The following is a 12884-nucleotide window of genomic DNA, read 5'->3' as shown; positions in this document are numbered from 1 at the left end:
TTTTCTGACCATTTTTGACCTGGGACTCTTGAGACGGTAGCTGTCTGTGTCTTGAGTTGTTCTGGGGCTGTCGTGGAACTTTCTCTAGGCCCTTGTGTGGCTTCTGTTGGGACTCGTTTGGGGTGGTTCATTGGTGTTGTCCTTCGCCCTCTTGGCCGGTTGGTCTGTTGGTTGTTCGGTTGGGAATTTCTCCCTTCAGATTTGGGTTGGTTGGCCCACTGTCTCGTGGCCCTTGTCCCACCTGTTGGTTCTGGGGTCTGCGGTGGCTGCTTGCAGTTTTTGTTGTTCAGAGTGAAGCTCAGCTCCGATGGCCGGTGGGTTTGCCTTTCTCCAGAACTGTTTTTTCCATCTTTGGTTGACCCCGGGGTTGTGGTTGGGGGTGCTGGCTTTGGGGTGTGTTGTTTGGGGAGGGGTCTTCCATGTTGTGCCTGTTTGGTCTGGAGGTTCCCCTGGTCTCGGTGGCCATGGAGTTTACCTCCTCCTGCTCTTGGTCCTCTCTGGTTGCTGTAGCCTGGTCCGGTCTGGTTCAGGGTCTGGTGGTGTCCACCCCTTGAGGGTGTCTTTCCTTGGGTGGGCTCTGTAGTTGGCCTCTTTCCTGGTGGGGTGTTGTGCTTTGCTGGGTTCTGGCCTCTGGCTCTCCCCCTGCCTTTTTTCTGTCCAGGCGAGGTATGTGTTTCTGGCTGCCTGGTCCTTCTGGTTGGTCTTTAGGTAGCAGGTGTACTGGTGCTCATCGGGCCTGCTTCCTTCTGGCTGCAGTGGTGCCTTTGATGGGTGGGGTTTTGATGGTTGTATCCAGGTGTCCCTTGCATTCTTTGTGAGTGCCTATGTCTTGGCCTCCTTCTCCTGGTCTGGTTGCTTTGATGGCCATCCTGTGTCAGTTCTGGTGATTGGTGCTGGATCTTTATGCCATGCATCCTGGTCCTCCTCTGGGCATTTCAGTGGCAGTGGTATCATCTGGGTCCTTTAGTGGCCAGGTCGGTCCGGTTGGTAGTGGACTGGCTTTTTGGTCCATGTGTCCTCCCATCTTGGTGTAGTCTGTGTGGTCCTGCCCTTGGTTGGTCCTCTTGGTGCATGCCTTGGCCCAGTTGGTAGGCCCTCTCCTCTTTTTATGGGCTTGTCTGCTGTGGGCCTCCCCGGTGGTGTTGGGGTTTGTCCAATTGTTGGCCCTGTCACCCTTTGTTTCCTGGTGGGGTGGGGGCTGTTGGGTCTTTCCGTGCTGCCCCTCAGCTTTCTTTTGGAATTGGTTGTGTGCCTTTTCGGTATGGCTGGGAGTTCCTTCCATTCCATAATTTGGCCCACTCTCTGTCCCTGTGGGTGCCCTTCTGGGCTTTTTTGTTCCCTGGGGGTGCTAGGTCTGTTGTGGTCGTCCTTCGGCCGATTGCTTCTGGTGTTGTGGTTGCTTGGCCCCCATTTCTCTTCTGGGGCTTGGCCTTTGGGTCTCAGTGGTGTACCTCCTTTCTGGCCTTGGTTTTGTTTGTCCTTTCCTTGTCGCCTTCAGGGCTGGCTCCCTTCTGCTCTGCAGATTTGGGAGTTGGGGTCGGTGGGGCCTGGGTGCCCTGCTTCTCCTTTTTCTGTGGTTGGCTGGCTCCTATGTGCTGTTGGTACCTTCACCTTTCTGGGGTACTGGTTCTTCTGGCTCTTGGTTGTGTCCCTGTTGTTCTGTCTCTGACTTTGCTGGTGTGTCTGGACATTTTGGCTCTTCTTCCATCTGTGGCCTCCTCAGCAGTCCTTATGTTGCTGCTGATCTCTGGGGCATTCTTTTCGGGTGCTCCTCCTCCATTGTTGGTTTGGGGGTGTTCCAGGTGTGGGTTGGCTGCCCTCTGGGTAGCGGTGCCATGGGCTTGCTGGCTTTTATTCCCCGTGATCATCTCCTGCTTGTTCTGGGTGGGGCATTCCTTTGAGTTGGTTGGGAGCATTGCAGGCTTTGTGCTCCTGCCTGTTAATTTCCCTGTGGTTCCTGTTTGCTTCGCTTGGGATGCTGCAATTAGGAGTGGTGTTTGTTGGGGGGTTTGGAAGGCTGGGTTGCTGGCCTTGGTATGCACCATAAGTAATGTATGGAACGAGGACTGGAGGGACCTGGGGTAATGCTCTATTACTTACCGGTAATATTCATTACTCCTGGTCCTGTTGCCCTATTACTCTATTAATCTTCATTACTCCTGGTCCCATTGTCTTTGTCCCATTTATTAAGCCCCTCCCTCCTGGTTAGTCGGCATTCCTGTTGGTGGCTTGGCATGGAAATGGTTATCGCCATAAGTAATGAATTGGACAAGAAAAAGAGTATCAGGACTAATGAAGATTACTAGTAAGTAATAGGGCATTATGTAGATAGGGCACATTTACTTCAGACATAGTACATATTGTACGTCTAGGCATCCCAAGCGAGGTCATAGTGTAATGTCCAAAGGGAATCAAGGCGAATACACTAGCTGTGTTAAACGTGCAGGCCATATGTTATATATGGAAAAAAAAAGTTTTTTACAAGACAAAACGAATTCCACTCTAAAAGACATTTCGAATTAAAATGAAAATAATTATATTTTTATCTATGAGGAAGGTGTGAAAGTGGAAAGAGATTAGCCATACTGTAGTAATAAACAAAATAGGAAGAAAAGAAGCAATGAATATGTGTTTGTTTTAAGTTACTGTGACTTTCATTTGTATTAGAATCCCAAGCAAGGGCAGAAAGCAGGTTTGAAATACAGCATACATAAATATAGCACAATATTGCATCTTCATTAACGTTACAAATTTCTGCCAGCAGCAGTTATATAGACATAGCTCAGTAATAATGAAATGAAATGAAATGGTACTTGTAGAGCGCGACTGTCACTCCGTGAGGAGTATCCTGGCGCTGGATTGGCGGTGAGTATGAGCCCTATATGAAATTAAATTAAAGTTAGACAGAGTTCATCAGTGGCACTGAAGACCCAGGTCTTCAACGCCTTCCTAAAAGCAGATTCAGTATTGCATAGCCTAAGATAGGAGGGGAGCAGATTCCAGGCTTTGGCACCCAGATAAGCCACAGTCTTACCTCCTTTCAATTTGTATCTAAAATTGGGGAGTTTAAGCAAATTTGCTGAAGAAGACCTAAGGGGTTTTATTGTAGTGTATGGGACAAAACGTGCCATCAGGTATTTGGGTCCCACCTTAAGCTTAGCTCTAAAAGTAATCAGAAGAATCTTGAAAAGAATTCTCTTATGCACCGGAAGCCAGTGCAAACTATTCAAAGCAGCAGAGGCTGAAGATCGTCTTGGAAGTTTAAGCACTAGCCATGCTGTTGCATGCTGCACGACCTGTAGTTTCTTTAAGATGGCTTTAATAACTCCTACCAGGAGACCATTACAATAATCTAGGCGCGAACGTATCAAGGCCACAGCCACTGATTTCCTTGCTGCCAAAGGGAGGAATTTAAAAAGATTTTTTAAGGATCTAATCAGTCCAAAGCAGGTTCCTGCCACTGCCTTGGCATGGGGTAAAAAGGAAAGTGAGGTATCAAATTGAACCCCCAGGTTCTTAGCAACTTCCACCACATCTGGCGGGGGGTCGCACCTTCAGGCCACCATTTAGAAGGCTGGAAGAAAACATTTTTCCCTATTGGGAGAATTTCGGTTTTGTCCGTATTACATTTTAACTGATTATTCCTCATCCACCCAAGAACAGCAGTCAAACAACTTTTAAAATTAGTCTCAGCATCAACGGAACCATTATCTATTGAGAGGATCATCTGGGTGTCATCTGCTTATGAGGTGACCTCTATCCCAAAAGATCCAATCAAAGAGATAAGTGGGGTCATATATATATTGAATAATAAGGGACTTAAAGAAGACCCTTGAGGGACCCCTGCCGTAAGGTTGCGTTCGATAGAGAGGAACGTACCTAAAGTATCTGCTTGTCTCCCGATTTAATCCATTCCAATACCATACCGGAAATGCCGCAACATTCGAGGCGCTTTAAGAGGATAACGTGGGAGATGATATCGAATGCGGCCAACAAGTCTAAAAGAATCAGGACCGCTTTCTTACCTTTATCGGCAATCATTTTAAGAATATCAGATATTTCCATGAGAGCCGATTCAGGAGAGTGTTTTGGGCGAAATCCAGATTGTTGTGGATGGAGGACTTGTTGCTCTTCAATAAACTTAGTTAATTCCTTATGGACAAATTTCTCAGTTATTTTTCCTAACAAAGAAAGGAGAGAAATCGGACAAAGGTTTGACAGTACCAGCGGGTCAATATTTTGTTTCTTTTTTAATGGTTTTACCAGCGCGAGCTTCCACTCATCTGGTACAATGCCTGTCCTTAGAGAGGAGTTAACTCTATGATTAATAGTAGGATTCACTATCTCTAGAATTTTTTGAAGAATCATCGGGGGGCAGGCATCCAATGGTGAGCCTGATTTACAACTTACTATTGCCGCATGAGTCAGCTCCAATGGGACTGATTCAAAAGTACAAATAGAGACAGAGCTTTCCACCAAAAAAGAATCAGGAAGAGATTCCTGATTATGAATAGGGGGACCGGAAAATCTCTTCGAATTTTTTTAATTTTTTCCTCAAAATATAGTGAAATACTATCACACAGTTTCTGCGAGGCTGGAAGTTCCTTCTGTTCCGCTTTGGGATTTGTATATGATTTCACTATAGAAAAGATGGTTTTCTGATCATCCTTAGCAGAAATTATTTTATTAGTAAAATATTCTTCTTTTGCCAGTTTAATCTGTCGAAAGTAAGCTTTTCTGCTCTTTTTAAACACTATTTTTTGTTCATCATTATAAAACTTTCTCCATGCTGTTTACAAAGCAAGTGCGCTTGGGCCAGCAGGGGTGTAAACCAAGGGGGTTTCACATTTTTTTTTTTTTTTGTGCTTATTCCGCTTCTCCTGGGGGGAAAGTATATTACATACTTTGGATATCCAAGACTGAAATAAACTTGAGTCTAATTCTGTGTTACCTGTCAAAGCTGGCGTGTGGGCCTGCGCCAAGGTAGCTAGATTAGGATTACTGACAATATGTGACCAGTTAGGCCCCTGATGGAATTCGTTAGGGGGCTTCTCCAGATAAGACTTCTGGGGCACCCTGAGCGTGAGAGGGACAAAAAAATGGTCAGACCATACCTGGGGAGACGGGGTATCAGCCGATAACTCGTCCAGATTAGAACAAACCCCATCTAAGGTGTGCCCCGCCAGGTGTGTTGGTCCCCTCACTAGTTGTTGTAACGAGAACAGATCTAGAATTTGAAGAAAATTGTCTTTACCTGGATCAGGACTACCCTCTAAATGAAGGTTGAAATCGCCTAAAAGTGTAAAATTTGCATATTTGAGTAAAAGATAACTCAAAGAGTCACCAAGTGACTCTATAAAAGTAGAATTTTGGCCTGGTGGGCGGTAGATAAGAGCTCCTGGGAAACACAATGTGGCATTGAGGGAGAGGCATAAACCAAGACTTTCTGCTCCTTTAATTGTTTCGAGATCAAAGTAGGTGCAGGACAATGTGTCTCGTAAAATAATGGCCAGCCCCCCTCCTCTGCCTACCATTCGATCTTTCCTGTATATCGAGTAGCCGGGTGGGACAGAGTCAGCAACATCCGGGCTACTCCAGTCCTTTAACCAAGTTTCAGTGATAAACAACAAATCTAGTTGGTGATCTGAAATAGGATCCCTGATATCTAGACTATGTTTACACATGGATCTGGCATTGATCAGACCTCCTTTAAGCTGACCATGGCCGCTAGATCTAGCAGGACTAGATTTGTTTTTATTTTTGACAATATGCATCTCAAAGGGAAGATTAATCCTGCACTTATAGCAGGAGCAAGCCCCAACGACTGAATCAGGTGGAATGAGACATTTACAGTTAACCCTATTATTGAGAGTTCTCAAAGTCTCCGCAGTATATACTGCTTTTAGCGCTGGAAGGGCAGCATTTCCCACTCTTGTCCCGGCCTTGGCGCAGACGGGCGCAGACGGGCTTGCCTTTGGCGCGCCGCCGGTGCGCTTGCTGCGTGCGTCCGCTGCGTGTCCGACCCAACATCAGCTTAAATAGCTGGCCGGGCGCGTAAAACTCCAATCCCCGCCCTCACCGGCAATGAGAGAAACTAGAAGGCTGGTAGGCTGGAGAAAGGGGGTGTGTTCGCTTCCCTCCAATCGAACGGCAGCAAGGCCGGCGTTGGACCGGGGAAGCGGAGACAAGCAAAGAAAAAGGACACAGAAATTTTATTGGCATATTTGACGTATGTGTATTTCAAGAAACATGGAGCACAATCCCTCTATACAAATCAGGGTATTCCACATACTATCTACCGGCCCTCAGCTCAGGGAAAGGTCGTCCATCGGGGGGATTACATGTGTGGGTAAATATCAAGCACAATTGGCTGGTTCAGTGCCATAATAATGTTTCCCCCGATCTTCTCCATTTGACAATAAAAGGTTCACATAGCGGTCCCACCCTAGACCTTTTTAACATCTATGCTAGAGGTTCGACGGGTGGACAGATGTCTCAGACAGTGTCTGCCTTGGAGCACGAACTGACCCTCATTGATCGGAACTCTACTGTTATCATCTGTGGAGATTTTAACTGTACCTTCGAACCTCTAGCCTCAGAAGATTTATTGGGGTCCAGTGAATCAGATCTCACCTGGGGAATCCCGCCCTTAGAGCCCACTCCGATTAAGAAATGGTCACAAAGGGCTATCCAATTGAATGCACTCACTCAAGAATTTAACCTACGTGCAGTGAATGGCAGATCTATATCCGACAAGGGCGGTGCCTTCACTTTTAACAGGCTAACTTCACCATCACGCATCGATTATATCCTTGTCGACATCTACTCTTGGGGGCTTATCACAGATATGGTTGTTAAAAACACAATAGATAGCGATCACAACCCACTATGTTTACAAACTAAAGATCTCTGGATGACAATACCCAATGTGGCCAATGAACCTCCTTTAATGGCAACCAAGGAAGTATCATTGGCAGGGTGTAGTCGACGCCTCAAATGGCATGGGATCTCACAACATGAGGAGAAGCTCGCTTCAATCAAAGAGCTCCTAGTTAGAAAACACACTGAACTTTGTGATGCTAGCACCAAAACGGATGATCCCCATCTTATAGCTTCTGTTTATCTCGGTACTATCAATAAAATAGGGGATTTCTTTATTCTGGGGGAGAAAACTCGTTCCAAGGTGGACTCCACGAAAAGCGGTAACCCTTGGTACTCTAAAGATTGCAAAAGGGCCAGAGTCACCCTGTCCAAAGCCCTAAGGAAACAGGATAGAAATTTAATTAGCAAGGCCAGACAAGACTATTCGAGATCCCTGAAAGTCGCCAAACGGGACTGGGAAGAAAACCACTGGCAGGAACTTAAGGAGGCGACCCTAAACCGGAACTCTACAGCTTTCTGGGACCTTTTGAACAGAGCCAAAAGGGCTAAAACAACAAGCATCCCAAACCATATAGCGGAGCTGCAATGGCTCAACCATTTCTCCGCTACATATATGTGTGAGGCTGTCTCTGCTGCTCCGGTGGTGGATGTTTTGCCCCCTACTGTTGAGTTCCCAGCGGAGACCAATTTTGGGACCCACGAAGCTATTTTGGCTATTAAAAGTATTGCCCCCGGTAAGGCGGCTGGGCCCGATGGCATACCAGGTGATCTTCTTTTACACGATCCAATTCCCTGGGCCTCTTTTATTTCTGTTGTTATGAACGCCATAGCTAAGGGTTCTACAGTACCTGAGTCCTGGAAAGCCGCGGTGGTGATTCCAATCTTTAAAAAGGGCAATAGGGAGGACCCTGCCAACTATAGACCTATTAGTCTAATTGACGTAATACAGAAAGTGGTTGGCAGGGTTCTCCTGATGAGACTGAGATGCTGGATTGAGAACGGGGATGTTTTATCACACTTTTAAGCAGGTTTTAGACAAAAGGTAGGCACTATGGATCAAGTTTTTAGATTTTTTATGATATATTGGAAAACGGCAGTTTTAGGCAAGGGAACCCTATATCTAGCTTTTATTGATTTAAAGTCTGCTTTTGACTTAATTCCTCGCCAACGTTTGTGGCAGGTCTTATTCCAACTAGGTGTTCCCCATGAGATTCTTGCCTTCTTAAAGCTTCTGCATGAGAACAACCATGCCAATATTAGATGGGGTGCCCAGGGCCAGCTTACAGGGAGTGTCGCGGTGAACAGGGGGGTACGCCAGGGCTGTGTGCTGGCTCCCACCCTGTTCTCCCTATACATCAACGGGGTGGTGGATTTCCTTAGAGAGGTCCCAGCTGATGCTCCAGTCCTGGCTGGTGAAAAGATCCCCACTCTCCTGTTCGCCGACGACACTCTCCTGATTTCCAAATCCCCGGCTGGCCTACATTGAATTTTAAATAGATTCGATTCTTTTTGTAAGTCCTATGGGCTTATTATAAACACAGAAAAAACCAAACTAATGGTAATAAACCCTCAGACGTTTTAGATATACTTTCACTCTGGATGGCACACCTTTAGACATTGTGGATTCTTTCGATTACCTAGGCATACGCATTGCAAAAGGGATGAAGTGGAGTTCGCATCTGACCAAGATGCTCCTGTGCCACAAGAGGGTATCCAGTGCCATTATAAGAGAACAATATCTCTCTACTAGTCGACCTGTGGCACCGGCTCTTGTGGTATACGAGGCTCAGGCACTGTCTAGTTCTATGTATGGGGCAGAAATTTGGGGCTACGAAAATATTCATGATCTGGTTGTCTCGGAGAATAAATTCATGAGGAATCTCATCTCTGTCCCAACATCATCCCCTCTAAAACCCTTGCTGTATGACCTAGGTAGACATTCTATTCAGGACATTGCACGTTTACGACCTTTATTATTCTGGGCAAGACTGCGACGGACCCCAGAACTTGCCAAATATGCAGCAGGCTTAAATGATCTCATTTCAGCAGACACTGGGAGGAGGCTAAAATGGATTACTCACATAAAACAAACATTGAAATCCATTGGTTATGAAGATTGTTGGGAATCCCAGTTACCCCCTTCGAAACAGGATCTTAAGAAGGCCTATTGGAGCTGGGTAAACACAAGAGAGCTGAACAATCCTAAGTCGGGGAAGCTGAGCGAGGCTTTTTTCGAACATAAACCTTTCCGCAAATTGGAAGCATATCTCGACTTTATCCAGTCCCCATTGGATAGATCCCTGTACGTACGTTTTAGACTTGGGTCCCTCCCCCTCAACTGTGTGATTGCTGGCTGGAAGGGATCTTTACCTTCATCTGTTGGTTGTCCGAGCTGTACAGCACCCAATGAGTCCATTCCCCACTTTTTATTTGCCTGCTATTACTATCGAAGACCAAGAGCTAAATGGCTGCGTCCGATTTGTAGAATGCTCGGATGCCGTGACTATCGTACTGTGCTACGCATTCTGCAGACTGATACCTCGTCTCTTACTATTGTCTGCGGTATTGCTAAGTATCTGGGCTGTGCTTGGCTGTTGCGTAAGAAAAAAAATTCCCCTTAATTACACTGATCCACTTCTGCGATTTGTTCCTACTGCACTTCAACGAACTCCAGGCCACCAAGCACTTTGTCTTTGTTTTTTATATGCTGTTCTTAACCATTTTTACAACCTTTTTAGATGTACCTATGATCAATTTATTGTCTAACTTGATCCTTTTTTATCACTGTATGTTGTGCTTTCATGATATTTTTTATCGAATAAAGCTTTACCTACCTACCTACCGACACAGAAATATCAATCCCTGAAAATGATGTGCAAAAAAGCAAATATCCCCTCAATCACAATGCGAGCAGTTAAATATTTAAGAAAACGGAGGTGCCAGGTCTATTAAACGTATTAGTAACGAGTTTTTTCAACACAGATAAAATTTAGGAAACAGGAACAAAGTTTAAAATCAAGGTAAGGGCTCTTCTCACCCCGCATACTGCTGCGCGTCCGACCCAGCATCAGCTTAAATAGCTGGCCGGGCGCGTAAAACTCCAATCCCCGCCCTCACCGGCAATGAGAGAAACTAGAAGGCCGGTAGGCTGGAGAAAGGGGATGATCTTTCACACAGAGCTTCTCTAGCTAAAGTAAAATAAACAATGGGCTTTCCTTATTTTTTCATAGAAATAGAGGTCAGAGGACACAGAAATATACTGTTATCTTGAAACATTTAATAGCGCATTGTGCTCACGACCCGAAAGGCTCATTTGAACTGATTGAGCTCTATAGTTCAAAGTAGCCGCTACTGATGGAGCGCAGTCACAACCCTGGTCTATGTCCCAGGGCCATAGTACAGAACTGTTGATGGACATGAATGGACCAATCCAGCATCATGGAAATTCCTAAGGGTTTCATATATTTACTTATGTTTGATCAGAGGATATTTTATTTATATATATATATATATATATATATATATATATATATATATATATATATATATATACACCAATTATGGCATTGCCATATTAGAAAGAAGCACGAGAAGATTGTGAGGCTTCGCCAATGACTCAGTGGTAATAATAAAAAGGCTGCTCTTTAGCCTGCCACCAGCCCTAGGCAAGAGAGGGTGAGCTACCACCTTAGGGGTACAGATCAGGTTAGAGTATCCTCATATATTGGTGGAGGTGGAGCTTGTGGGTGGAGGGGACAAGATAGGTATTTGTGAAATAATGGGGAGCTGATCCAACAGGCTAGTGTATGAACCCTAGAGCACCGTCTTTGCCTTCTTCCTTCTGACATCTGTGATGCATGGCATTGGTCTGTATTTTAGCAAAATAATTGCCAAGGAATAATTACATGATACATACCATTGCTACAGTGTCATTCTATGGTATGTGGGAACACAGCATATTCATTCATTGCCTCAACTTATCCATGTCTTAACAATGACTCTGGAAATTCTCCAATGTCTGAATGAGTTGAATCGGCCTTATTTACATCCGACATCTCTGAGTAATTCAATAAGTCACCCAGCTATACCCAGCAGTATTTAGATTAGGGCATATTCACCAATCAGAGTTGTCGTAATCATGTGCTCATTATGCATGCTATATCAGTATTGAATTATAGAAAATTGCCATTATTTCGAAGTCATTTTTCAAGTGCCTTGGAAATGTTAAATGCTTTATTGCTTCGGACTCAGGCACACAGTTAACCCTATTTGTGTGCGTGTTCACTTTACTCTTTGAGTTGTGCTTCAATGCTTGGCTGTGAGTTTTGATTTAGACTTCACAGTGTGACGCTCTGTGCTTAAAAAGACACACTAAATAAAACCGACATCAGACCCGTGACAAGGATAAAAATACAAATTTGAAACTTGGGCCTCTAAGAGTGGTTGCAGTGCATTCACCAACTCCATGTAACTTTAAACTAGTGCCATCAATCAAAAGCGTGCTAAACTTCAGCTCTGTTGTCATGGCTACATGCAGCAGCTTGACACATTTGGCACGGTGCGCTTCAGGGAGCTGGCACTGCATATTGTATACCTTTGCTCTGCCAGGCCTCTGCATACTGACGTTTAGAAATGATAGTGATGGCATTGCAGAAGGTAAAGGCTCTTGCCCTCGGGTGCCCTGGCAGTTGGTGGTACTGAACAACTTACACAGAAACCCGGGAATCGCTCTGCTGCTTCTGTTTGCTTCAGCTGCATATTCCCACATCTCTGCACCCTATTTTTTTTCAGTAGGATTGTTAAGCGCGCCCTAACTATAATGTTCTTTTTTTTGCAGTTGTCCCCAAATGGCTATTACTTTGCTATTGATCCCAATGGTTACGTATTGCTCCATCCAAATCTTCAACCAAAGGTAAACTGCCAATTGCTGCAGCTTTTCATATTGCATTTATTTATAAGTTTTATTTTTAGAAATGCAAAATGCATTAATTGTTGACTGAAGTGCCCCTTTTCCGAGAAAGGCACAATGTGCGGTAAACAGCAAATTCAAGTTAGAAATGATATAGATGATATGAGGCAGCAAAAATATAATATGGTAGGCTATAGGTATGTTTGGTATACAATTTCTAGAACCGAATAATATTTGAAAGAACAGATGTAATCAAATGTGCACACGTGTGTTGTCGCTGTTGTGTTGTTTATCGACCACTCTGGAGATGTATGTTTGCCATCCCTCATATTACATTTTCAAAGAATTTTTAAGTAGGAGGAGGGATCTGTTATCTGCAATATGTTTCTGGTATTATTAAACACTCTGCGGACAAGCAAGATCAGAGTAGCATTTGAAACAGGAATATTAACTTTATTAGTGAATGAAAGCATTGTATATAATCGGTAACTTTTGTGAATAGGAACAATGCAAGAATGTTCAACTATCCTGGTGGTCAACTTCTGTATATCAATCTGAATTCTGGAACACCAGAACCAAGTTAGAGGTTTAGTCCTGATTTTTTTTTGCCAAGAGGTGAAGATGGGAAACTACAGCAGAGGAATGGGTGAAATTGCCAATGGTGTACTCCAGGGTCTTATCCTAGAACCAGTTTTATCAATTTTTCATCTAGGACCCCAACCTCAAGTCTGGCCTTTATGAATGCGGAGTGTGCTTCCACCAGCATGCTGATGACACGCAAATTTTAGACACCCGACTCCTTCCTCCCAACTGGAAAGTCTCCAGAAAAGCATGTTGTGAAACCTCATTCTGCTTCACCTACAAAAATAAAGTATATATCTACTCAACTCAAACACATGCAAACATGAGCTTTCAATACTGGCCTCTCAGAAATTCAATGTCTTCTCTGCTTCACTGTTTCTCACGATAACATTCTTTGACTTTACTCTAGGCTCAACCTTAATTGTATCCTACTGATCAATAAGGTGTCAAGATATGGTAACTTTTTCGCTGCTCCTCCTAAAAAGTAAACAACCTTATTACCCATAATACC

The 12884-nt window shown here is 44.4% G+C and overlaps 1 protein-coding gene across 8 annotated transcripts in view; it reads left to right on the top strand.

The window, feature by feature from the left end:
* The window catches only part of CACNA2D1 (calcium voltage-gated channel auxiliary subunit alpha2delta 1), a 1735709-nt gene that overhangs the window by 1435194 nt on the left and 287631 nt on the right, over positions 1 to 12884 (top strand). For all 8 annotated transcript variants that reach the window (XM_085652892.1, XM_085652894.1, XM_085652893.1 and 5 more), the window contains exon 18: positions 11720 to 11794. In XM_085652892.1, the coding sequence (XP_085509018.1) occupies positions 11720 to 11794 (75 nt within the window). The remainder of the gene's footprint in view (positions 1 to 11719; positions 11795 to 12884) is intronic.

This window comes from Triturus cristatus, chromosome 4_1 (genome assembly GCF_964204655.1).
Source record: "Triturus cristatus chromosome 4_1, aTriCri1.1, whole genome shotgun sequence".
NCBI classification, from domain to species: domain Eukaryota; kingdom Metazoa; phylum Chordata; class Amphibia; order Caudata; family Salamandridae; genus Triturus; species Triturus cristatus.
Note: the sequence above shows the minus strand (reverse complement) of the source record. Positions and strands in the feature narration are given on the sequence as shown.